This window comes from Hibiscus syriacus, unplaced genomic scaffold (genome assembly GCF_006381635.1).
Source record: "Hibiscus syriacus cultivar Baekdansim isolate YM2019G1 unplaced genomic scaffold, ASM638163v2 tig00002840_pilon, whole genome shotgun sequence".
Lineage (NCBI taxonomy): Eukaryota > Viridiplantae > Streptophyta > Magnoliopsida > Malvales > Malvaceae > Hibiscus > Hibiscus syriacus.
Window position 1 is genome coordinate 10,596,263 of NW_024061947.1, and position 27,958 is coordinate 10,624,220.

At 34.8% G+C, this 27,958-nt stretch overlaps 1 protein-coding gene and 1 pseudogene across 2 annotated transcripts in view; one reads left to right on the forward strand and one right to left on the reverse strand.

The window, feature by feature from the left end:
* The first annotated feature begins 308 nt into the window (after positions 1 to 308).
* Positions 309 to 27,958, forward strand: part of LOC120153963 — a 39,798-nt gene continuing 12,148 nt past the window's right edge. The window contains exons 1-4 of one of the 2 annotated variants that reach the window (XM_039165824.1): positions 312 to 590; positions 1,667 to 1,720; positions 2,267 to 2,483; positions 2,589 to 2,664. In XM_039165824.1, the coding sequence (XP_039021755.1) occupies positions 432 to 590; positions 1,667 to 1,720; positions 2,267 to 2,483; positions 2,589 to 2,593 (435 nt within the window). In that variant the 5' untranslated portion in view covers positions 312 to 431 and the 3' untranslated portion in view covers positions 2,594 to 2,664. Of the gene's footprint in view, positions 591 to 1,666; positions 1,721 to 2,266; positions 2,484 to 2,588; positions 2,665 to 27,958 lie in introns of those variants that run through there. The other variant, XM_039165831.1, reaches the window with a different exon arrangement.
* On the reverse strand, positions 23,057 to 27,029 carry LOC120153954 (annotated as a pseudogene).

Genomic DNA, 27,958 nt, shown 5'->3' on the forward strand with positions numbered 1-27,958 from the left:
TTCGGTCGGCCACCAAATTAACCGAATAAACAACTCTGACTGTAATATAATAATTGAACGTTCATTATTAAATAATTAAAAATATTTAAAACAAATACTAATTTATATTCACCTATGTTTAATATATATATATATATATAATTTATTAGATTGTTGGTTTAACCTTACCACTCCTAAAAATGAAAAATGAAAATAGAAAGAATTTTTCGAGGGATAAACTTACATGTTAAGAAAAGCAAACAACCGAGAGTATTAGAGACGGCCGACTATTAGATTATTTAACGGCTATCGAACGAAAAACGCGCGATTCTTACTTCCCCGCCTCAAGCTGTGTCCACATTGAAGCTTCTTGTTGAGGAAGAAGCGCAACGCAGCCTACTTTTTACTTCTCCGAAGCTTCCTGTAAGGCTCATACAAAACTGTCGTTATATATGTGTGTGCATTCAGTTATAGTACAGAGAGAGCGACTTATCAAAAAAAAAAAAAAAAGTAGAGAGCGACTGTACGAAATACCAGAAATGGGTTGTGAAACGAAACAACAAAACAAAAGAATGGGGAAACGCCAATCGTCGTCTCAACGCAACCCACCGGTACACACTAACAAACTTCGTTCTTTTCATCTATATCTGCATTTGCTATGTTTTGCCGTACATCAGATAAGTTTGGTTTAAATTTGTCCTCAAAACTCCGTTACCCCCCCCCCTCCTTTTCCTTGAGTTGGATTGAATTTGAAATTTTGATATAATCTAACAGGAAAACCAAGGGGAATGTACCTTCAAATTAACTGTAATCTATATAAATGTTCCGATTGGTTCTAAAAGAATTAGATCCGGTCATTATCGAATTCGATTCGAATAATTTATCACGACAGGGAGCGAGTTGATTTTCAACATCAATTCAAACAACTCGTCGTTGTTGAATTAGTTTGGTCATGGCCGATGTGTGTTAATGAGGATAATCGAACTGTTTGCTGGGAGCCACCACCGTCGGGCTGGAGCAAAGTAAATACTGATGGAGCCTGGCGTTGCTCATCTGGTTGTGCGGTGTGTGGAGGGGCTATCCGAGACGCGGGAGTGCGTGGATAGGGGGTTCTGAAAAATCCATCGGAATGTGTTCGGTGTTCGAGGCTGAGGTGTGGGGTGTTTTGGATCTTGGTCTGAGGTCTGTAATCTTAGAAACAGACAATAGAGAAGTTTGGCTGCTGTTAAAAGAGGGATTACGCATAGGAGTTATCTTCTCATCTAGCTCCATACATTCTTGAGTTTATCCGACGGGACTGGAATCTGAGGTCCGTGCAAGTGGTTCGGGAAGGAAACCGGGTTGCAGATAGGATGGCAAAGATGGATTGGTCTCTAGCCGCTGGTTCTCGAATTTTCAACTGTTCTCCCGTGGAAGTGCAGGCGATAGTCCATGCTGAAGCAAGCTCTTAGTTTGGAACGTTAGACAGTTTCTTTACACTCAAAAACGAACTGAATTTGAATATTTATTATTTGGTCCTAATAGCTCGTTAGTTAAATGAAGTTCCGTCTTTAATATATATTTATTAGCTTTAAGTTTCAAGCATGATTGTTAAAACGGTGTGGGACAAGTCCGATGAAGTATGAACCGGTGGTTGCAATATTTATCTTCTTTCTTATTTTTTATTCCTTATTGTTTTGATTCCCAGAAACCGAAAGTTGCCAAAAGGAAATATCGTGGATCTCGGAAAATGAAGATTCTGGTACGTGGACGTTTCTTTTCTCTTGTTCAATTTTATAGTTAATAGTTGACCTGCAGTAAATGGTGGATCTAGAATTCTTTTTAAGGTGTACACATATATATTATTAATTTAAATTTTTTACGATAAAATTTGAGAATAACATCATAGAATTTCAGGCGTACATATATTAATTAAGAAAATATCGAGATTTTAAAGAAAAAAAAATCTGAATTCCCTGAATTCAACGTGCATCGCTACTGCCTGGAGTCCATATATGTTTATAATTTTTAATAATTTGATCTTTAAGAAACTGTAAACATAGTGAACTCCAATATTATATTTTTTAATTGATGATATGTTTTTTTTTATTTTTAAAGATTTAAAAATCAAACTGATAAAAGTATCACAAAAATTCAATTTTACGAAAAATAAAGTAAATAGATTAAATTTTAAAATAATACATCAACGTATTTAAACCTTGTTGATTTCAATGTTTTTCAGTGGATTCAATTCCATCCAGCTCTGTACTAATTAAAAGCGATTAACAATGAACAGGAAAAGGAAAAGGAAAAGGAACCGGAAAAGGAATTGGAAGCGTTGGAAGCAAAGGCATGGGAGATGAGAAGGAAAGTTAAGCAAATGAAATTGGAATATCGGAAATCAAAGGCAAAGCTGAGAAAACTTGAGCGGACTACTGCAGAAATCAGGGAAGCCCATCATCAAGCATCCATCAGCAATGCTCAGGACCAGCTTTTACTTCAAGCTATGCTTCCTCTTTTCCTTGGTAATTGCGATTTCTTTTTTGAACTTCTTTTTCATGCACTCATAACTATACGTTCCAGCGGCTGCAAATTGGACCGATGATTTCTTTTTTCATTTCATTTTGCAGATTAAAGTTCAGTTAAAAAAAGGCATCTTCTCCTTGGGGACGATAATAAAGGATGAATATTCCATGAAGTTGACTGGAAAAAAGGGTAAACTATACATATAGAATCTAAACTATCATTTTGTGATTGTTTTAGTACTTAAACTTTTAATTTTTTAAATTGTACTTTACATTTAGTTTTTATTTCATTTTTATCTTATCTTTAAAACTTAATAGGTGATTTGAACGTTTGGTACCTTTTATGGGTAAATTACATCATTCATCAATCAATATCTTTTTATTCTTATTTTGGTCACTAAAGTTTTTTTAATTTAATTACTTAACTTTCAAAGTACTCTTAATTTAATCACTCTAACTTTCAAATTTATTTTTATTTTTACTTTAATGTTAATAAAATAATAATAATAATAAATTCCATGCCACAAAATTATTAATAAAATAAATTAGAGTGATTAAAATAAGAGCAATTTGAAAGTTAAGTAGATTAATTGAAAACGTTTAAACTTTAGTATCAAAATAGGAATGAGAAGATAGTTGAGTGATGAATGATATAATTTACCCATAAAAATACAGCGTCGTTAAGATTTTAACGGCGATATATTAAAATGAAACAAAAATTAAAAGTTTGATATGGTTTTGAAAAATTAAAAGCTTAGGTATTAAAATAGACTAAAACTGATAGTTTAGATACTAAACGCGAAATTTACCCAAAAATTAAGTTAACCCAATTTATAAGCATTATTTATTATTGGATAAAATACACAATGATTTCTTGATTACATTGTGTTGTTTGTTGAGTCTCTCGACTATTAAAAGTTAGAAACGATTCAACAATTATAAGACATTGTTTTATTGAATCTTTCGATTGTTAAAAGTTATAAAATGGTCACTCAACTATTCATATGTTCCAAATTCATTTTTTTTTTGTTAAGAAACTAACAATTGTCTGAACTGGACATTAATTTGTTGAGAGAGATATGATAAAATCTTATCCAAAAATCGTTTGAGCTATAGTTTATGGATAACTCTCTATTTACGTTATGCCATTGAGTCAGTACTTGAAAGCAACGATGGTGTCACTAAACATCATTACAATATAATTTTATCACATGATTGTAAACAAAATAATCTAATAAAAAAATTTGAGTAAAATAATGTTTTTTTTTTGTTATTTAGAATTTGAAAATTCAAACTCAAGTTCCGAATAAAAAATTTGAGTGGACTTGAATAAATCAAATAATTTAACTCGATTAATTTAAAAAAAATTAAAAATAATTTTTATAATCAAACTAAATTTCAGTCACCCTAAAAATAATCTATCCGTAATATAAATTTAATGAAAATTAAAAAAATTAAATATAAAAGAATACAACAAAAGTTTGAAGATGAAAATGACTGGAATAATAAAATTGGGGAAAAATTCATACTACTCTTTGTATTTTGCTCTTTTGCTTTGGTTTATCAATTATTTGCCGATTAGATTGAAGTGTAAATTACGCAGTAAAGAATGACGTGATGTGACATTTACCAAACCTTTTCTCAATGATTGCTTTATTTGTGTCAACTTTGTCGTTCAGCTCGGTCGCCCGACCCACGCGACTTCCTAATGGAAAGCGCACGATCCTCGCGAGTTCGCCGAACAATATTCGAAACGACGATAATTAAAAGGAATACAAACATTAATATTAGGTCGATTTCTAGATTTAGCTATTCTATTATGCTCAACTTTAATATTTAATCTTTATATTGTAATTTTGTATGATTTAATCTTTTTGTTTTTATGATATCCTTCTTCAATACAAATAATTGACACGTTAGTTATTCTAGTTAAATTAATAATGAGGATTTTTATTTAAAAAACACACTCTTGGAACTTATCGCGTTGATATTAATTTATATTGAAAATGTTTTTTATAAATATATTTCTAACAATAATAATTAATAATTTTAACTAGCTATAAAGTAATGTTATAAAAGTAAAATAACTAAATAATGTCAAATTAAGGTATATTCGACTAAAGTTCAATTTTAGCAAGTGAAGGGGGGCCAACTCAGAATTTAACCTATATAAATATTACTAATCCTTGAGTAGAGATAGTGTTTTATACTCGGCTCTAAGTTGCAGTGCAGAACTGGTAAAATGGTGATAGAAATGAAGAAGACGATGGATCACTGGGAAAATTTTTAAATTAGGGAAGCGAATGGTCACGCGGTAGAGTTTAGATGGTGAAATAGAATCTCAGCGTCTTCCCATCATCACCACAGTCTACGCCCAAAGCATTTTCTTCTCTAATTTGTACGATTTTACCTGCGTTTCTTTTTCACTCGGATCCGTTCCATGTGCTTACGTAATTTCTTCTTACTTTCAGATATGTTTCGAGTTCAAATAAGTGTAGAGAAAATTACATATTATTGAGATACATGATGTAGCTGAGGGTGATGTTCACGTGGTTTAGCTGTTGATGCATGGCATACATAAAGAAGTTGGATTATAACTAATTTGCATACGTGTCAAGGTTGTTAGGAATCCATTCTAGAAGCTGTAGGTTGTTAAATTTGTTATCAATCTGCTATAAGAGGTCAAGTCTAGGTGATGTATAATTCACGTTTTTTGGTGAATGAAAAGGAATTCTAGATTTCAGTTTGTTTTCCAAGCTTTGCTTACTGCAATGCTTCACATGGTATCATTCGCTATTCGTTCCTGAGGTTGCCTTTGTGTATGCGTTGTTCTCGTCACATGGAGTTCTCGGTAGGGAAGACCTTTATAAACAAGAAGGTTAACATCATTCTTGATGAGTCAACTTTCTTTTTGGAAGCAGCAAGTTCTACTGACCGTTCGCATTCATAAACTGGAACGGTTGTTAACGGGAGCTGCCTCTTCTCCATCTGCAACGGTTGTAAACGAGCATGGTGATTTGGTGCCAAATGAGTTGTATGAAGACTATGTTGCACAAGACAGTGCATTAGCGTCTTGGCTTTTATCCATGATCAGCCCTCATTTGCTGTCCCAATTTGTTGGAGCGGAGACGGCAGCGACGGTCTGGAGCACGGTCCTACAGTTCTTTGCGAACCGATCTACCATGGTTGTTATCAGCCTCCATTACAAACTCCAATCACTTAAAAAAGGCAATGACATCATGTGCACATATCTCACTCGCATCAAGAGGTTTGTGATGCATTAGATTCATGTGAAAGTGCGATTCCTCAAGCCGAGCATGTTGCTAGCATATTAAAAGGTCTCCCTCGTGAATATCAACCATATATTGCGTTCATAACCACCATGAATGATGAGTTGTCTCTTGAAAAGATCTTCTCGATGTTGATTGATGCAGAAACGCAATTGGTTGGGTTTGAAAGGCAATGACATCATGTGCACATATCTCACTCGCATGAAAGAGGTTTGTGATGCATTAGATTCATGTGAAAGTGCGATTCCTCAAGCCGAGCATGTTGTTAGCATATTAAAAGGTCTCCCTCGTGAATATCAACCATACATTGCGTTCATCACCACCATGAAGGATGAGTTGTCTCTTGAAAAGATCTGCTCGATGTTGATTGATGTAGAAACGCAATTGGCTGGGTTTGATTCCCAGGAATAGTACCTTCCAATAAGTGTGCATGTAGTGCAAGCTGGCTTGAGCGGTTCTGGACGATCAGGTTCTAACAATTCTGGCCGCGGTGGAGGACGTGGTCGTGGTCGTCCACGTGTTCAGTGCCAGCTGTGTGGCAAAAATGGTCACTTGGTTGTTAACTGTTGGTATAGGTTCGATCAGACCTTCACTGGTCGATCAACAGATCGTGCAGTAGCTCGTAGTGAGTCAGGCTTCGCTAATTATTCCGGTGTTGAGATGGTTTCTACTGGTGAGGATGACTGTGTGTGATGCACCAAATCTCGTGTTGAGGCACAACTTTGTCATTCCTCGCAGCCTCAGCCACGTTTTACTACTACCACAAGGGATCACTAGGTGGTTGACTACGGGGCTACGCATCATGTAACACCCGACTCAACCAACGTGTTTAATCAAAAGAATGTCTCTAGACCAGGTAATATTACTGTTGGCAGTAGTGATTATCTTTCTATTATAGCAATTGGTAAAACTGCTTTATGCTCTTCTTCTTCTCGAGCTTTGATGTTGAATGATTTGCTACATGTACCTAAGATAACTAAAAACTTTCTCTCGGTCTCGAAGCTTGCTAGGGACAATGAGGTCTATTTTGAATTTTATGCCTCTCATTACTGCGTTCGTGATGAAAGAACTGGTGAAGTGTTATTGCAAGGATAAGAGAATGATGGTCTATATTTGTTTCAAGTAGATTCCATAAGTAATAATAATGTTTCTATTGAAGCCAATAGTGTTACTGCTTCACGTAATCTGTATGAACTATGGCATAGATGCCTTGGGCATCCTGCCCATGGAACACTTTCGCAAATTTGCAAATTACTTGATGTAATGTTGAGCAAAATATTAATGAGACCTGTGTTGCTTGTCATATGGGAAAGAGCCATAAACTTCCATTTTAAGATTCGTCTACTGTGTATGAGCTCCCTTTCCAACTTGTATTTACATAATTATGAGGGTCGTCACCTGTTGTCTCTAATGGCTACAAGTATTATGTTAGTTTTGTAGATGCTTGTACTGGACACACGTAGTTATATATTCTCAAGGATAAGTCCCAGGCTGCTTATGCTTTTAATATGTTTCATCAACTTGTAAAGACACACAATTTGGGCTAAAGATTTTAGATGTTCAGAGTGATTGGGGAGGTAAATATCGTCGTCTGTCTCGACTGCTTGCTGAAGCTGACATATCTCATTGGGTTACCTGTCCACACATCTCCGAACAGAACGATGTTGTGGAACGCAAACATAGGCATGTTGTTGAGTTGGCGTTAGTCTTGCTTGCACAAGCATCCATGCCAACCAGTTATTGGTCGTATACAGTAGTTATGGTCGTGCACTTGATAAACAGACTTCCTTCTAGGGTGTTAGCTGGACGTTCACCATTTAAGTGTATGTTCAAAAATAAGCCTGATTATGAATCATTCAGAGTGTTTGGATGTAGATGTTTTCCTCATCTCAGACCATCCAATGCCCATAAGCTTGATTTTCGATCTTAATCATGTACGTTCTTGGGTGTTAGCTCTCAACACAAAGGTTTTCTTTGTTTAACACCTGATAAGCGTGTTGTTATCTCCCGCCATGTGTAGTTTGATGAATGGCATTTTCCTTTTGCTAGTGATAAGTCTACCAACTAGTCATCACTTGATATAACTTTGAGCAGGCCTCTCGATATTGTAATGGACACGACTAAGCTGCAGTAAGATGTTGGTTCTTTGCCAGCCACTTCTCAGTTAGCTGTAGATAATACTAGTCCCAGGTCTACACATTCAGGGCCAGATAATGAATCTGTTGCTCTGCTTGACATTTCTAGTGTTAATCAAGAAGACCTTTGAGGTTACCATGGGAACTCAGACAATGCCTGTAGATAATACAATAACTACAGTCAGTAATGTTCATCCAATGCTGACCCGTAGTAAACGTGGCGTGTTTAAGCCAAAGGTGTATACACATTTTTTGATGACGTTGTACCAACCTCGATTCAATAAGCACTTCATTCTGTTGCAAGGACTGAAGCAGTACATACTGAGTATTCAACGTTACTTGAAAATGAAACCTGGGTGCTTGTGCCCTTGCTTGCTGATATAATTGTGGTAGGGTGAAAATGGCTCTTTAAGCTCAAACGGAATCCTAATGGCTCTGTGCTTAGGTATAAAGCTCAACTAGTTGCAAAAGGGTTTACACAAGTTCTTGGTATTGATTTTCATAACACATTTAGTCCAGTTGTGAAATTCTCAATCGTTTATGTGCTTTTGACTATGGCAGTTGCTCGAGGTTGGGTCCTAAGGCAAGTTGATATTAATATTGCCTTCTTAAATGGTGACTTGCATGAGGATGTATATATACAGCAGCCACCAGGGTTTGAACAGTTTGCTTCAGATGGTACTCCATTGGTCTGTAAGTTACAAAAGGCTCTTTATGGCCTCCGTCAAGCCCCATACAATTGGAATGACAAACTTAAGGTTAGCATGTTGAACTTAGGATTTGTTGAATCCACTGATCGTAGGTCCATGTCTGGGTATTGTGTCTTTCTTGGGGGCTGTTTGGTTGCATGGAATTCTAGGAAACAGAAGATTATCTCTCGATCAACGATGGAAGCTGGATACAGAAGTGTTGCTGATTCAGCTGCTGAGGTTACTTGGTATGCTGCTTTACTACGTGATCTTGGGTTGTCCTTGAGTGATGCACCTGTGATTTGGTGTGATAACACGAGTGTTGTTGCCTTGAGTATAAACCCCGTGTGTCATGCTAGATCCAAGCATGTTGAATTGGATTTGCATTTTGTTCGAGAAAATATTGCAGCTGGTCATCTTCGAGTTAGTTATGTTCCTGTTGCATTTCAAGTGGCTGATGGTTTCACCAAGCCACTCACTAGACCAGTGTTTGAGCAGTTTCGAGAAAAGTTGGGTGTAGTATCTTTTTAAGAAAGGGAAGGAAAATAAGCGGGGAGAATGTTGAGATACATGATGTAGCTGAGGGTGATGTTCACGTGGTTTAGCTGTTGATGCATGGCATACATAAAGAAGCTGGATTATAACTAATTTGCATACGTGTCAAGGTTGTTAGGAATCCATTCTAGAAGCTGTAGGTTGTTAAATTTGTTATCAATCTGCTATAAGAGGTCAAGTCTAGGTGATGTATAATTCACATTTTTTTGTGAATGAAAAGGAATTCCAGATTTCAGTTTGTTTTCCAAGCTTTACTTACTGCAATGCTTCACACATATAAATCAAAACAGGTAAAAGAAATCATAATCTCCTAAGCCTTCAATTCATGTGTTCATGTCAAGCTCTTCTTTGATTTAAGGATTAAATGCACCATTATCTTCTAAATTACAATATTTGTACCGATATGTCCATAAAGTATTTTTCAGGACGTTTTACCCTTAAAGTTTAAATCGTTGTTCAGTTACCCCAATATGCTAACTCCCTTAAAAATTGTGAGTAAATTACATATTTAGTCACATAACTATTCATGCGATTTAATTTTGGTCAATCAATTATTTTTCTTTTCAAAATCATCACTAAACTTAAGTTTTTATTGAATTCAAGTAAAGAGTTACAAGAAGGGCTAAGTCTGAGAGATTCTCTGTAGAGATACACTGCTTCTGGTTGTCACTCAATGTGGTGTTAGTATCACAATCAAATGGAGTCGAAAAGGGCGAGTTTAACGAGTTTCCTATATCAGGTTTCAAAGAACTAAACAACCTGTTAAGTATTGAAGGAGAAATTGAATAAGAAATTGAGTATAATATGTTGATATCAGTCGCACCATATCAAAGGTGTGACACTGAGATTGTGAGCTCAACGCATGCAATGTGTTTCTGTGAGCAGGTTCATAGGTGCCAGATAAGGAGCTTATTGTCAGACTTGGATTTCCAGGCTCGTCCATCCTTTCAGAGTACGTCTCGATTATTGTAGAGAACATGTACTGTCATTGACCATTATTATGTATTTGAGTTGTAAACTCTATAAATTCTTATTTACATATTTTGGAGAATGATGTTGGGAGCTCTCTCATATTTGAAATACTATATTTTTGTAAACATATTTTATTTTGGTTTTTATGTCACGTGTGAATGTTGAAATTTGGTCAATGATTTTTTTAAAAAATGGCTAGTCACTTAGGTGGTCCCGTGTAACATTCTAATCCATCAACTTTTTGATCGGATCAAATTAGGGTGTTACATTTAGTGGTGTTAGAGTGTCATGTTCAATCTTTCCTAGGTCCCACGGGTTAAAGTCGTTAGGTGTCCGTGAAGTACATGCCTCTAGAGTATCAAGCGTACTTAAATGTCTAGAAATAACAATGCTAACTCTTTTCTCTTCTAGGAATACGTAGGTTATGGCTTATGTTCCCACCCATAGTCAAGAGGGTCGTGAAGAGAGTCGTGCCTCTCTAATTGGAGAAACGGGTGACGAGTTCGTCCCGACTCCAAGGACATAGGCATCCCGGAGGATGCTGTGATAGATGAGGCGACACTTTTTAGAGACCTCACACAAGCGCTGAGGCTAGGGTGTTCAAAAATATCCGACCCGACGACTCGAACTTAAAAAACCGAGTACTTTTTTTAAAAAAAAATTGAAGTTTCGGTTTGGGTACCCTGCCTGACATTTTCCCAACCGGGTTACAAAATTAGATTTTTCCAGGTACTCGATAACCCGAGTACCCGGTTACTTTATTTTATATATATATATATAAAAGAACTTCATGTTTATTAGTCCAACTGTTATTTGAACCCAATACGTTTTTCGTTTTAATATTTCTTTCACTACGATTTTCAGATTTTTAATCGAAAACTTTTTTTCTATTATTGATTTTTTAGCGTTTCTATTCAGAAAATGATGATTTTAGTTTTAGATACAGATAATTCTCTATTTCAGCTGGATTTTCCTTGTAAAACTGCTTTCGTTTTCTTATTTTCTTCCAGAATCCATTTCTATTAATATAAAATTTACCTATTTAATTATTAATAAATTTATATGTTTGTATCTATTTTCAGAAATGAAGTTTTTTTAAAATTAATATTTTCAAAATTGAAAAAAAAGAACCGGGTACCCGATTACCCGAATTAGGGTACCCACAAAATTTAAATACTAGGTACCCGCAATATCCGAGTCAGGACATAGGCCGAAAAACCAAATACCCAAAGACTTGGTACCTGAAACTTTTAGTACTCGAAAATCGGATACCTGGATTTGACACCCTTAGGTGAGGCACATCGTGAGGGCCATACCTAGGGCACCTATTGCACCCGCTCTATCTGCACCGCCCCTAGCAACCCTGCAAGAGTCCCTCACGAGAGATTATGCCGCTATAGGATTATCGATTCTATAGGATCGGACGATGATGACCCCGTAGCAGCAGACCAGTGGCTTTGTGAGACCTTTCGCACTCTGCTACAGCTTCACCTTACCCCTAAGGGAAACCTTGATGGCATCACCACCTTACTGAAGGGTGATGATGGCACTAAAGCCCGACCGACTTGGTTAGGGAGAAGTATATAGGTGAGACCCATAATAACGACCTGAGAGATAGGTTTCTGCAGTTGACCTAGTGTGACCACTTAGTATATGAGTATGAGAGCAAGTTCCTACGCTTAAGCCGATATGCATTAGAGTTAGCATCTACTGAGGAGCACAGTCGTAGGAGGTTCAGGGAGGGCCATCACATTGATATTCTCTCACACCTGACAGCCGACCCACCGAGAGTGTTCTTCGAGTTAACCCGCTAAGCGAGGGCGGTTGAGCGAATTCTGAGAAGGAGAGTTAGTTTGTCTTATAGCTCAGTGGGGTAGAGTCGTTGACAGTTTGGCACCACTGAATCATTCCAGACATCAGCCAAGAGGGATAGAGACTCCCGAGGGTCGTGGAGACCTTTACCATCTCTGTCTCAAAGATCAAGACAAGGCTTAGTTCGTAGACAGGGATCAGAGGGCCGTAGGAGACCACTATCACTGGCTTCGACATCTGTAGCGAGCATGTGTGGTTTAGCTAGAGCCATGCAGCCCCGTACTTGTAGACTTTACGGTATAAGGTATTCAGGGAGTGTCATCGAGCCTCTTGAGTGTGCTATGGATATGAGTCACTTGAGCACCTTATCAGAAACTGCCCTGATACATGGAGGGTGGCGCTACCGACTTTTCAGAGACTGACTCAAACTGTGCAGAGGGCTCGAGATCCTTTCAGAGAGGAGGTAGTTCAGCTTTTGGACAGAAGAGTAGAGGTACCGACAGGTCAATAGTCGGACCTGAGGCTAGAGTTGCTTCGTCAATACACAGTCACAGCTCAGGAGGATTGTAAGGCTGCTGACGTTATCTCAGGGATCTTTATAGTTTTTTGAATGCCTGTTACTACTTTGGTAGATCCGGGTTCAACCCATTCCATTTTATGTCTTATCCGAAAGATAGATGTTCAAGCCGAGGACTTAGAAGTCAAGGTTCGTGTCTCAAGTCCTCTAAGGCTAGATGTGTTAGTGGATAAGGTCCACCGTAGATGCATAATAGAAATTTGAGGCCAAATCTTTCTAGTCGACTTGATGAAACTACCTTTTCGAGAGTTTGATGTGGTTATTGGGATGGATTTATTATCCGAGAACGATACGAGTATGAGGTGTAGAATTAGATAACTCAAGCTTCGTAAATCAGATGACACCAAGATTGTAATGGCAAGTGAGGAACTCAGTTTTACCTTATGGATTATTTCAGCCTTGGAGGCCCACAAGTTGTTAAGCAAGAGTTGTGGGGTGTTTCTAGCCCTTGTAGTCAACACTCATGTTTCCAGTTCGATTCTAGAAGAAATTCACGCAATGACAGATTTCCCGGATGTATTCTCGGAAGAGTTGTTGGGTTTACATCCCGATCGAGAGTTAGAATTTGGCATCAAGGTTATGCCAGGTTTAGCTCTGGTGTTCATCGCCCCTTACCGCATGGTACCGACTAGGTGTGATCATTCGATCGAGTCAAGTCAAGTTAAGTAAAAAAATTGAGTTATTTGAGTTGACGAGTCATATTTTACAACTCGAATTTAACTTGAAATTTTTTCAAATCGAATCAAGTTATTCGGGTTTCTATATTAATTTTATTATAATTATTTATAGTATTATGACAATGATTTGTTCCAATTTTTTGACTTTATCTAACAATATATATATATATATATATATTCTTTCATATTATAATGCTATTTAATGTATCAAATACAATCTAAAATTATGAAATATATTTAAAGTATTATATTTTAAAGAAAGTATTTTGAGGGTAAAATATTGATTAGAGTATAAATGAGTTAAGGAATTGATGAGAAGAAAGAATTTGCAAACAATTGTAGTCAAAAGACTAAATTGAGTAAAATACAAAGTTTAGGGACTAAATAAAAAAAGAGTACACCTTTAGTGAAAAAAAGAACAATTGAAGTTACATAGGTATTCTATTATTGTATATGAGCATGTGGGTTAAATTTGGTAAAAACAAACTTAAAATAAACGAGAAATTGAAGGAATAAGGAGATTATGAAAAAATGAAGGACTAAATTAAAAAATAAGAAAAGTGTTGTCAAAAAGAAGAACTGAAAGTAAACATGTATTCTAATATGGTTTAGGAGCATGTGACTCAAATTTGGTAAAAATAAACTTAAAATAAATGACGAATTGAAAAATCAAATAGATTATAAAACATTGAAGGACTAAATTGAAAAATATTTTTTTTTATCAAAAAGTGGAATTGAAAGTACACATTTATTCTACTATGGTTTAGGAGCATGTGGTTCAAATTTGGTAAAAAAAATGGACTTACAATGAAGGAAGAATTAAAGAAATAATGAAATCAAGGACTAAATCATAAAATTGTCAAAATACTTAGTCATTTTTTTTTGTTTTTGGAGTGACTCAAAAATTCAAAATTTCAACTCGACTCAAACTCAAAAACCGAATTTATAATTCGAGTTGACTCGAATAACTTGATTCGAATAACTTGAAATTAATAAAACGATTTTTTGAGTCAAGCCGAGTTTTGCTCACCCCTAGCACCGACTGAATTAAAGGAACTTAAGATCCAAATTCAAGAGCTCCTAGAGGTAGGGTTTATTCGCCAAAGTATGTCAGTGTTGGGAGCATCGATTTTATTTATCAAGAAGAATGATGGGTCCATGAGTTTATGTATTCACTACTGTCAATTGAATAAGTTAAACGTGAAGAACTTGTCGAAAAGGTCCTTAAGCTCATGAACGCCACTCGACTAAGGTTTGGAAAAGTTCAGGTTTTATTTTAGAAAACAAATTTGGAGTCGCCATCAACCTTTGGGTTAGGTAGGTCAAATACCTAAAAATGTCTTTTAAAACAATTTTAAAAAAAATCATTTAAAAAAGACAAAAATGATATGCATTTAACTAGAAATGTCTTTAAAATGTTCATCATAATACACTTTTCAACATACATGAGATGAAAAACAATGCATAATCATTTAAGATCAAAACTCATGCATGCATAAAACTAAATGAGCAACCAATTAATCAAAACAAAAACATTAAGCTTAGAGGTTATCCATTCCTTTTCAAGTGTGGCTAGAACATCTCAATTTCTTCACTTTGTCACTATTGCTCCCACACACCTACAAGAGACATTTATTTGGATTTTGGTATCCAAATTACTTTGGATCCTTGGACGTTAGTTTCAATGCCCCTTGTTCCTTTTGGAATCCATACTTGTTTAATTTTAAAATGTTTTCCTTTCTTTAAAGGACAATGTTCTAAATGACAATGAAATTGACAATGTGAGCATTTTGCCATTTTTAAACATAATGAGCTGTTTTTAGAAATTAATTATTTTTCTTTTGTTAAGCTCTCAAGCTTAACACTCAAATCAAAATTTTCTTTTTCTAAATCATTGATTTTGATGTTTGAAAGCTATAAATCATTTTTCAAAGTCTCATTTTGTTTTTCAAAATAAATCATTTTCAACTTTAAATTTTGAAATTAGTTTATTATATTTGGAATTCATGTTCTCAAATTCCAAATACAACTCATTATAAGCATCTTGTAACTCACCAAAAGAATATGAATTTAATTCATTTGAGTTAGAAGATACCTTTGAATCTTCTTCGATGGCCATGAGGCAAAGGTTAACTACTTCATCTTCATCATTATAGTCATCTTCATCACTCCACGTTGCCACATATGCCTTTTTTTACTTGATCACTTCTTCTTTAGGAAGGGACAATCATACTTGACATGTCCCATTCTTTGACAATTGAAGTATACCAGGGGACTCTTCTTTTTACTCGATTCATGCTTCACTTCTTTAGAAGTCATAAATCTCTTGAATCTTTTGAAGAGCTTGACCATCTCTTCTTCTTCTTCATCAGCTTCATCCATCTCTTCACTTGAGTCTTGATTGTCTCTTTGGTTTATTTGAAGGTAATGTCTACCTCATTCTTCTTGTTTTTTTTTCTTCTTCATCTTCATCTTCTTCCTTCACCATCAACTCATGAGTGAGAAGAGAACCAATAAGCTCATCAAGAGTGAGAGTATTTAGTTTCTTAGCTTTGATGATCACCATCTTCTTCGATTACCAAGACTTTGGAAGAGAGTAGACATCTTTCTCACAAGTTTCCCATTAGGGATCACACCTCTAAATCCCTTGAGATCATTGATAATCACGGGAAATCTATCCGATATAGCTTTGATGTATTCATGCGATTTCATCTTGAAATTCTCATAGCTATGGTTGAGAAGACTAATCTTAGTTTCCCTCACTTCATTGGTTCCTTCATGAGTGACTTAGAGCTTATCCCAAATCTCCTTGGCATTATAACAAGAGGATATTCTACCATATTCATCCGGGCCTAATGCACAAAATAGAATGTGCATAGCCTTTGAATTGAGTTGGAACTTATTTTTCTCTCCATCACTCCACTCATCCATATCACTGAGTAGAATGGAGTATCCCTTCATGATTTAGTTCCAATGTCCTAGATTGTTGGCTTAAATGAAGAGCATCATCCTATTCTTCTAATAGGCATAATTTGCTCCATTGAAATAAGGTGACTTGTTGACCGGTTGAGAATCTTCAATGTGGTTAGAGCTAGAGGTTAAAGCCATCTACTCAGTTGTATTAGGAATTGATAGAGCTTCTTCAAAGATCGTCTCAAGGTGGTTAAACCTTCTAATGAGTTAAGCTTTGATACCAATTGTTAGGATTTATTAAGCTTAAATTGACAACCGAAAACTGTCAAGAATAGGTGAATTGGCTTTTTGAGAGTTTAGGGAGTAAGGAGTAAAAGGATAGGAAAATTTGCACAGCGATTTATAGTGGTTCGACTTCTCAACCAAGTATGCATCCACTATCTTAGCTCCTAACCTTTACAATTCCCTAGTTTTCACTTGGATAAACTAGAACCAAAACCCCTTTATAAAGGATAAAAGAATGTAAACAAGAAAACCCTTACAAGATAGGTGTTAACAAGATTAAGCTCACAAGAACCAAAATATTTACAAGAGAAAGAAAAATAAGAATGAAAAACCTCTTCTCTTGTGTTTGATTGCTTGGATAGGTGTTGTAAACTTTCTTCAAGTGTCCTCAACTTGGTTTTATAGGTTGGAATGTGTTTGTGGTCGTTTCTAGCAGTTGGGGATGATTCGGAGCCGTTGGGGATAATTTTTCTACAAAATAAAACAACCCAGGACAGAGAGTATCAATACTTCCTTTATAATATTTAAATAAATTAGTCGTTACTAGCCGTTGGGCTTGACTAGTATTGTAACATCCGCAATACCGGGTTAGTGACTAAATTGAAAAGTTTCAGAATTTGGTGATTAACGTATAAGAATGAAATAATTTAATGATTATTGGAAATATATGATGAAGGTTATTTAGTAATTATTAAAGGAAGTTAAGGGTTAAATGGTCATTTGACCAGAAAGATTTTTTATCTTTCTTTTAAAGGTGATATAAACGTGGGAAATGAGAAACATCCAGAGTTCTCTTCTCCTTTCTTCTTCTTCATACGTGGGAGAGCAAGGCAAAGGTGAGAGTTTTATTAGTTGATTATTATTTGAATTTTAAGTTTTTTTTTATCTTTAGTTGATGGATAAACTTAAGGAAAGCTTGGGTTACGGTAAAATCAAAGAATAGAGGGGTTAAGGGAGATTAAAGATTTGGAGTTTTTATATGAAATTTTGGAAAAGAATTGATAAGTAGAATTTGAAGTTAAATTTGACTTGTCAATAGTTAAATTAAGAGATTTGGAGTGATATAAAGGAATTTAGAACATGTTGAAATTTGAGTATGATTATTGAATTTCATAAGAGGAAAGGTTTTTGAGAATTTAGATGGGATAAATGAGTACAAATGGGTTTAAGTATGTGGTTTGAGTTTAGTATATAAAAAGGTTGAAAGGAAGTGTTTAAGTTGAAATGAAGTATTTTTCGTGCTGAAAATGTAATTCTGGGCTAGGGGAATCGGTACCCATTCAAGGGGAACCGATACCCCTTCAAGCGAATAAAATTTCCAGAATGTCAAGGGGGAACCGATACCCCCACAGGAGGGAACCGATTCCCCCTAAAGGAAAATTATAATATTGGTTTAATAAGTTCGTTTAAGTTGTTAGTATCAATTACAAGGTGTAGGTATCTAATAATTGTTTTAAAATGTATAATTATATAGATTCAAAGCCTAAACGAGTTCCGGAATCATTGACAAGTAAGATCGATAAAAAGGGAATGTAAGAGATTGTAATGGACTAGTGAGGCCAGGTGAGTGCATACAAGTTAGTTTATGATGTTGATGGAAATAAGACTTGCAACGAGTCTATTTCCTATATTATAATGCATTAATTTATGATCATAGGCATATGTTTGATTTGGGTATGTGATATATACATATGTGTTAATGATTGTGTGAATACATGTATTGTGATAAGTATAGGAATTAATATGAATGGTCTATATGATTGCATGGGAATGTGAAATAGGTTATATGAGAAGTGACCATACATGTTAATAGTATAAGTGATCAATTATAAGATTAATATAATAGATTATATGACTACAGAGAAAGGTGATGAGTTAAATAAGATTACTATAGAGTAATATGAGAATAATATATTAGTGAAGGGAATTGAGTATAAATGATGATACCAAACCATAAGATAAGTATTTACTTATAGGATAATATGATATTATATGAATATAACATATAACTTTATGAGGAAAAATTGGGTGTTATATGATTTAGATATGAAAATGATCTATGCGTAAGTAAATTACGTGATTATGTGACTATGTGTGAAATAGAGTAACAGGTAAGTATAAGGTATGTAAATATATGGCTATGGAACAAAGTATGTAATAATACAATGTTAGTTGATTTATGATTTTGATATGTGCATGATACATGAAATGGATATAGGTTATTATATGTTACATGTTATATGTATGTGTGATATGTGCTATAGACATGCCCAATGTGAAATGAAATAAGCCAAGTGACTATATGAAATATGTGATTGTAAGATCAATGATACACGTACATGTGGTACATGACAGAAAGGAAATGATATGAATAAGTGAAGTGACTGTTATAAATGACAATGCCCATGTTATGTGTCATGAGAGCTAGGGGTATAGTTGGCATGCCAAGAGTCGAGGGTCTATGTGGTCCTTCGGGACATAATGTATTCTTTGGAACATGTGTGAAGTCTGGTGAGACACATACTTGATCCTTGGTATATGTATATGATTCTTAAGGAATGATATGTGTCCTTCGGACATATATGTATTCTTTAGAACATGTGTGAAGTCTGGTGAGACACATACTTGATCTTTGGCATATGTATGATTCTTAAGGAATGATATATGGTCCTCGGAACATATATGTATTCTTGGAACATGTGTGAAGTCTGGTGAGACACATACTTGATCCCTAGTATATGTATATGATTCTTAAGGAATGATATGTAGTCCTTATGGACATTATTATATGGTACTACGATGCAATTCTAGCGGCACTACGGTGCAATTTCTATGTGGCACTTCGGTGCATTTATATGAGCTGTGGTGACAACATTAGTGCACAACCTCCATAACTCATATATCTATAGTTCTCACATTGTACATGGGCTAATCAAGAGATATAAACAAATATATGTTAGTGATATGATAAATGTATTACAAATGATATGATGTTGTGTGTGTATAGTGTTTGATTGAAAAGGTTAAGCATAAAGTATGTGATTACATGATAAACTGCTAATGATGATTTATGTGTATGTATTTATTGTTAATTAATCTGATATGATTTTCATGATATGAGGAAATCATGTAATGGTATAGCATGATAGAACAGAACATGCATATATTGATATATGTTATAAAGTGCATATAATTTTGCCTCACTAAGTCTTCGACTTAGCGTGTGATTGTTTCACGTAGGTTTCGAGAAGAGTAAGAGTAATGCGGAGCAAGACATGTCAGTCTCCTTACCAAATGTCAGATCAGAAAATATATGTACTGTATATAGAGTGTAGTTGGCATGTAGTCTAAAGATATAAATTGTATGAACTCTGATATATTTTTGTAAACGTTTTGAATAAGTTTAAAGTTATCAAAGTTTTTAAATTACTCACTATTTTATACGAATAAATGTTTGAAAAGTCAATTGACACTTCGGACTCGTATCCGGGTCGGATACGGGTTGGGGGTGTTACAAGTATTGATACTATTTTATGCTCATGGTATTGATGCTACTGTGTAAAGTAGTATTGATACCCCTTTGGGTATCAGTACCTATTTTACATTCTAGAATTTGAGCTATTTGAAAAACACTGGTAGTATCGATACTACCTAGAGAGTATCGATACTTCTCTTACCTTTGGTATGAGTACTACGTGAACAATATCGGTATTATTCATACAGTATCGATACTGTAGAATAGTATCATACTACGTACCATGAAAATAGTTTTATGCTCAAATTCTCCTTTAATGGACTTTTGAATTATTTTTAAAATTTTTTGAACAAATTCAATCAAGTCCAAAAACATTTTGCCTTTAATTTGTTATATCAAAATATTAAACATGGTTCAACATATTCTTACATAATGGGCAACATGGTCTCCAACAAGTGAAAAGCATCATTGAAAAGTTCATGACACGATTGATTTCTTGAATTCAAGTGATGCACGAATCAAACAATTTGGTGAGCTTGATAGTTAATACATGTGCGAGATCGAAAATTGATTCTGAATGCAGACAAGTTAGAATTCGACATATGATATGTTGGACTGTTATCAAGTTTAGAAAGGTATTTTCTAGATGCTTTTCATGATCATTCTTCTAATCACTGTCTTATGATGATGAGTGGAAAAAATTAAAAATTGCTTGAAATTTTAAAAGTGTTTAAAGTCACTACTAACATTATATCAGGCTCTGAATATCCAACTTCTAACATGTTTCTGGAGAAGTACAAAGAATTAAAGTGTCGTTGGATGCAAAATCTGAGTTTCTTGACGATTTTGTTAAAGATGGTAGAAAACATGAAAGAGAGATTTCACAAGTATAGGGGTGAATGTAATTTGTTAATGGCAATAGATTTAGTGTTGGATCTTAGATTAAAAATAAGGGCTGTAGAGATTGCATTTCCAAAATGTTTCCATCACATTTGGTTAGGGAAATATTAACAAGATAAAAGATATCATGTATCAACTCTTGATGAATATTTGAGGATGTATTAGTCTTGTAATGTGAAAGAAAGTGGAGAATGTGCATTTTCTATGGATGTTCATGGAGGTGATCTTACATCTAGTGGTTTGTGTAAGCTTTGCAAGTTTATTTAGTGGGGAAACATCTATACCGCATGTGAAATATGAACTTGATTCATATTTGAATGAAGGGTGTATCTTTAGTCAAGATGCTAAATTTGATGTCATTGCTTGGTAGAGGGAAAGTCAAACAAATTTCACATCGATCTAGATGACAGTAAATGTATTGGATGTTCCTATAACTACTGTGGCTTCTGAGGCTACATTCAGTGTCGGAAGTCATGTAATAGATCCTTATAGGGCTTCTCTTACTTTAGAAACAATGTAAATAAATGTTGATGTACAGGTGATTGTGTAGATCCCTTCATGGAGTAAAAAAAAGAATAAGGTAAATGTATTTTTATAATAAAGTTTGTTTATTTATTAAATATATGTATAGACTTAATTTTTTAATTACCAGAAACAATGATAAGCAACCGAAATAAATTATTATTCCAATACCTTCGAAAGAATCTACAATGCTACAAATTAAAGAGTAATTTATCATTACTTATTATCTTTTAATCATTTTGACATGTATTATGCTTAGAATTATGCTTTATGGACATACTGTCATCTTTCGTAAACTTGGGACATGTTGATGTCATCTTTTGTAATTGGGACATGTTGGTGATTTTTTTGTTAACTTAGACATGCCATCATTTTTTTTAAGTGAACTTGAGCATGAGCTCATCTTTTGTATGTAAATTTGGAAACATTACTGCCATCTTTTGTAAGTTTGGACATGTTGCTGTCATTTTTTTTAAATAAATTGAACATGTTGATGTCATTTTTTAAGTAAATCTAAACATGTTCTCATTTTGTTAAGTAAAATTAGACATTAATATTATCTTTTGTAAAATAGATATGTCATATTTTGTAAACTTTTGAAGTTTAGAAAACTTCAAAAATATATAATTATCTTAATTACGTTTATATTTGTTTCAGAATTATTTATAACTCAAATATTTGTATTATAAGTGTTGTTGGTTGATTAAAGAGACAAATGATTTTATGTTTTTGTTAAAAAATATGATAAATATTTGTATTATAATGTGTTGTTGGTTGATTAAAGGGACAAATGTTATATGTTTTGTTAAAAATATGATTTAAGATTTTGTGCAGCGTCATATTGGAGCTTAAATGGAGCTCGAGTTCGAGCTTCAATCGAGCTCTTAGAAATTTTTAGAGTTCGAATTTTTCTAGTTCGAGTCGAATTTTAATTTTGATTTCGAGTTCGAGTTGATCTTAATAATTTTAAACTCGCGAGTTTTCATGTCGAGTCGAACCTAACTCGGATCGTTTATACCCTAAATTGTAAACTACAATGAAAACACAACTTAACTTAAAAAAGTAAAATTTAAAAGAAAGAAAAGACCAGCTTCATGGCGTTGAAAAGAGAATTTGCGGATGTCCAAGTTGGGGGAAAAAGGCTCGAGATCAATCGTGAGTACTTCAGATCGATTCGATTAAGGTTCGATAAATACTCGGATCGAATGGATTCGACTCGAGTTCTTAACGAGCCAAAACGAACTACTCGATATTCGACTCGAAAAGCTCGTGAACAACTCGAAAATATAATATATTAAGATTTTATTTTTTTAGAAAATAAATTATTAATAATATTAAAATTTGTATTGATTTATTTTTAAAATTAAGTAATATTTTATGTATTTAAGGTTCATGTTCGAGTTTGAGTTTGAAGCTTCAATCGAGTTAAGTTTAAGAATTTTTTTTTCATTTCGAGCATTTTCGAACTGCTCACGAGCTTCAGTTCAGGATTTCGAGTTCGAGTCGAGCTTGAAAGTTTTAAAACTCGCGAGTTTTCGAGTTGAGTCGAGCTCTATTTCAGAGTTTCGAGTCGAGTCGAACTCAGCAATACTCGAACTCGACTCGGCTAGTTTACACCCCTACTTGCACGAGAGAGACATTTATATAAATAACTATTTTTATTGTTTCTGAGTTATATAAAAAGCATTGGTGTCCTTACACCCCTACTTGCACGAGAGAGACATTTATATAAATCAACTATTTTTTATTGTTTCTGAGTTATATAAAAAGCATTGGTGTCCAATGACACCTCTGTAAATTTCTGTTTCCTCTCAAAACATGATCAACCCTCCTACTTCATAAGCAGTCTTCGAAACAGATGAGGCGTGCCATATAAGTCTTCGACTTCTTTCCCTCGTCTTTACACTTGTTCGTAACATGGACGGTATCCAAGCACTCTTCCTCTGCATGGCTTCCGGAACGATCGATTTCGACCATCTAGGAGGTTTTGTCTCTGTGAAGCAACATCGGTAGATGAAGCTTGTGAGATAGGCAGAGATTTCCTTAAATTCCGGTCGAATCTTCGGGTCTGCTGCCCAGCGGCCAGCAGGACTGCAGGAGAGATGCAATCTCTGTTGGAAGACCTTCTAAGCTAGGCCTTTCATTCTGAACGTTACAGAAGACATATATAATTAGACATTGTTCGAGTAATGACATGGGAATCAAAAAAGGTTTCAGCGTACTTTTGCTGCTGCATACGCCACTAGTACATTATCCCTTCCCTTGAATGGGGCTTTGTTCGTCAACACTCGTCTGATGGGGAGCGGATCTCTGCTGTATAACTGATTCAGATAAAAGAAAACGAGTTAGTCGTTACCGGAACTAGAAGGAAGAAGCCACTACTAGATATCGTTTCGAAGCATTATAGGAAAAGCACCTCGGGAGCCATCCACAGGTAAGTACGGCCTTGCAAGGCCTTCCACCCATTACTTCCTTGCTAGCCCGAGAAGTCAGCCAGCTTGACATACATTTATTGTTGGTGAGAAGTAAATTACCTGTCATGATATTAAGGACATGTAAGAAATAGATTATTTGCTGGCATAATATTGAGATGAAAAGATAATGAATTACTTAGCTACAGATCACGATGAATAATGACATTGGCATGCAAGTATTCCATAGCTCGGGAAATATCCAATGCAAGAATAATGAATGCTTCAGTTCGAGAAGATGGGGGCGCATGCTCCACAAATACCTCTGAAGAGTACCACCTTTCATGAGTTCAGTAACTATCATCATAGTTGGCTCCACCAAAGCATCGATGAACTGTTTCAGTAAAGCAGATCAGAATTAGAACGACAAGGAAATTAATGACGACATGAATGCCAGTTTGAGAGGACAACGTAAGTTTAAATGGGCCAGAAAAGCAACTTCAATGATACAAGAAAGTCGCAAGTATTTGTATCATGACACGCCAGCAGTTGCACCCCCATGCACAAAACATAAACCAAATTTAGATTCATTCAACTGGCTGCATATTCAATTTGAACAATATTTCCAGTGACTGCAACTTTATAGTTGGGATAATTAGTACTAGAAATGGAAAGATTGTGAGAAATACACAGCTGCAGCAAAGTTTTATACTTTCAGAGTTCAAAATGAACATTCCATAGATGAATATACGATGACTCACAGGGAAACCGTATCCCACAACAAATCTGACAACTTAGTTTGCTTATGTAGCCTGTCGGCAGGTTGGCTAGCAAGGAGGGTTGGGCAATTACATGGAAAGGAGACGGCATCAAATCTTAATCATTGATGTTTTCGGTGAGGAGCTCGAAAAAAAAAAAAGAGACGGAAGGTGGAAAGACCAAATTAGACACACACTAAAAGCTAAGAGCAAGTTTATATACGAGAGAAAAAAAAAGTATAAACCTTTGCAACTTCTCATGGTCCATCCTTGACAGCAGTAAAACCTCCCTCTGAAATTTCTCTTTATGTTCACGAATTACAGCTGACGGATTACTTGTTTGAATAATCTTCACAGCAACAGGTTTGGATTTGTAGCTGGAATAAAATGAAGTAACTGTCACTATCTCAAATCGAGATCATCCGTTGATAGAAAATTGAAATTTATTGCAATGGTATAGCCTTCTAGAACACAATATGCAAGCATCCAATCAAATTTGAACAATGCCAAACATAATAGCACATAATCAATAAGCATTAGCATAAGCTTTTGTTTTGACCTTTGGGAACAAATAGTCTTTTGCCTTCTTTTGCCATACACAACTGCTGAAATACAAGGCAATGAAACAAATAGTCTTTTGCCTTCTTTTGCCATACACAACTGCTGAAATACAAGGCAATGAAGAATTACTTTTACCAGACATCTATGATAGACAGGGCACTTTCGTGCAACAATATCTGAATAAGATACCTTACAACACATCTATAATATACGGGGCACTTTCGTGCAGACAATATCGGAATAAGATACCTTTGACGGGGTTCAACTTATAACTTATGTACAAACACATGATAATGACAGGTCTTTAGAATTGACATGCTACCCACTGCTTAGGAAATTTGACACGATATCCAAGGTGTGTCCATTCAACTAGCAAACAACTATAATCGATCATAAATCCATTGGATGATGAATCTTTCAACCGTCAAATATGCTATTAATGTTGCACTGAAGTCCACATTACGCGTGACACTAACAGATAAATATAGTTAGAGTCGATCTCAAATTTATCTGATCATGAATCGATCTTAAATCCATCGAATGATGGATCCTTGAACCGTAAACTATGCTAATAATGAAAAATGCCTTGCAGTCCACACTAGAGTAGTGCAAGCTAAATGTAGTTAGGTTCGATCTCAAATTCATTTGATGATGAATCGATCTTAAATCCATCGGATGATGAATCTTTCAAGCGCCAACTATGCTATTAATGAAAATTGCACCGAAGTCCACATTACACGTGGCTCTAACAGATAAATGTAGTTAGAGTCGATCTCAAATATATCTGATGATGAATCGATCTTAAATCCATCAGATGATGGATCTTTGAACTTTCAACTATGCTATTAATGAAAATTGCGTTGCAGTCCACACTACACGTGTGCAAGCTAAATGAAGTTAGAGTCGATCTCATATCCATCTGATGATGAATCGATCTTAAATCCATCAGATGATGAATCTTTCAACCGTCAACTATGCTATTAGTGAAAATCACACAGCATTCCACACTACATGCAACTAAATGAGTTAGAGACAATCTCAAATCCATCTGATGATGAATCTTTTAACAGTCAACTATACTATTAACTAGAATCTCAGCATGTGGCACCTACTGCTATATGTAGTTAAGAGTCAATCTCAAATCCATCTGATGATCAGATGAATCTTTTGTCAATGAAACAGGCAAGTGTGAAGTTTTCATGTAGTGCAACATCAATGCTAAATGTTATTATACCTAAAATATACCTCCAGGAAGTTTTCATCAATGCTCTCAAGTGTGAAGTATCAACAACAAGCTAAACTAGTAGTGATCTAACTTATCCAAATGCAGTGCAAAATCGAAATCCACCGATCATAAATCCAATTAAAATGACTATATAAGCAACAGAACAGTCCTATCACCCATGCTTACAAATCTGACAACATAGTTCCATAAATTCAACAAACAAGGAATCATGAGTCTACCTCCTTAGCACTTGAACACAAAGGGACCACAGAAAAGAAGACAAAGCTTGCATCTTGACATTAAACACAGTAATCAAAAAAATTTACTTACCCTAAACTAAAAGGGACTCAAATCCCTCTTCCAAAAGAACCCATTTTTTTCACCAAGACTTAAACACATCATGTTACAAAAAACAGAAACCACTTTAAACCCTTGAATTTTTTATCAGTACAAACTACGAAAGGACAGAATTCAAATGTCATAAAGAAAGATGAAAACAAAATTGAATTCAAAGAAAAGGAGAAAAATCCAAACAAGTCCAACAAAAAACAAAAGATCATGAAAATCCAAGAACGTGCAAAGAATGTGATTAACCTAGTCAAGCCAATCAAGAAAGCCAAACGCAGAACACCCCAAAAAAATGGAAAAAGGGAAAAAAAGTGAAGAGGAAAAAAATGAACAACTCACAATCCTTCATGAACAGTATAAGATCCTTCACCGATCATTTTTTCAAGCAAAACAAAACGAGGATCAATCAACAAGCTTTCATCAATCTGGAAGACAAAACTATTGTCTTCTTCCTCTCATCTTAGTTATATATATAATTTTATCTTTAATATTTATTTATTTTAAAAAATATAAATAATAACATCAAATATACATAGTTTTATATTTATATAAAATAACTAATTAAAAATTAAATAAATAAATAATAAATATATTATTTTAAAATATCTGATAATCACAATAAATGTCATTCAAATATCAAAATGCATCTAAGATAATATGTACTAAACCTCCTTACAATATCTATTTCAATATTAATAAGCGTACAACTCTAAAAAAATTCATGCTCCATTTTATTGTGAAGTGTTTCTTGTGATATTCATTGTAAAAAAAACTCTTTCAGCACTTGTTGTAGAAATTGAAAGAATATAAAAATTACCGTTTGGATATATATGGATAAGTGTTCACTTTCCTATATTTAGCAACTACTGACTTAGGTCAGAGTTGTCAACAATTTTCTTAGACCTGAATTCAAGATAACTCCACCTCATAATGACGTTATTTTGTTCGTAAACCATTCTTTTCAACTTCCGTGAAATCCTCCGGATAAAATTTATTCAAAAGGACGTTATTTTGTTCGTAAACCATTCTTTTCAACTTCCGTGAAATCCCCGGATAAAATTTTTCAAAAGATTATAAATGTCTTCAACCTTGAAAAATTTGTCACCATCTCTTGGCTCCAAAGCACAACCAAGAGTTAATAACTCTATCGACTTCTCATTAAACCTACAATTTAACTCTTGTAGTTGAACATCACTGTAGCATAAAAAATTTCTACTCGATAAGGATGTTCAACTGTAAAATGATCTTATTGGCGACAAGTGCGGCATCCTCTTTCTCTATAAATAAAACTCATATCTGTGATATTTATGTTACTTTCACAAAATGTGGTAACCTCCATAAAAAGATTACTCCATCTATCTCTCTAAATT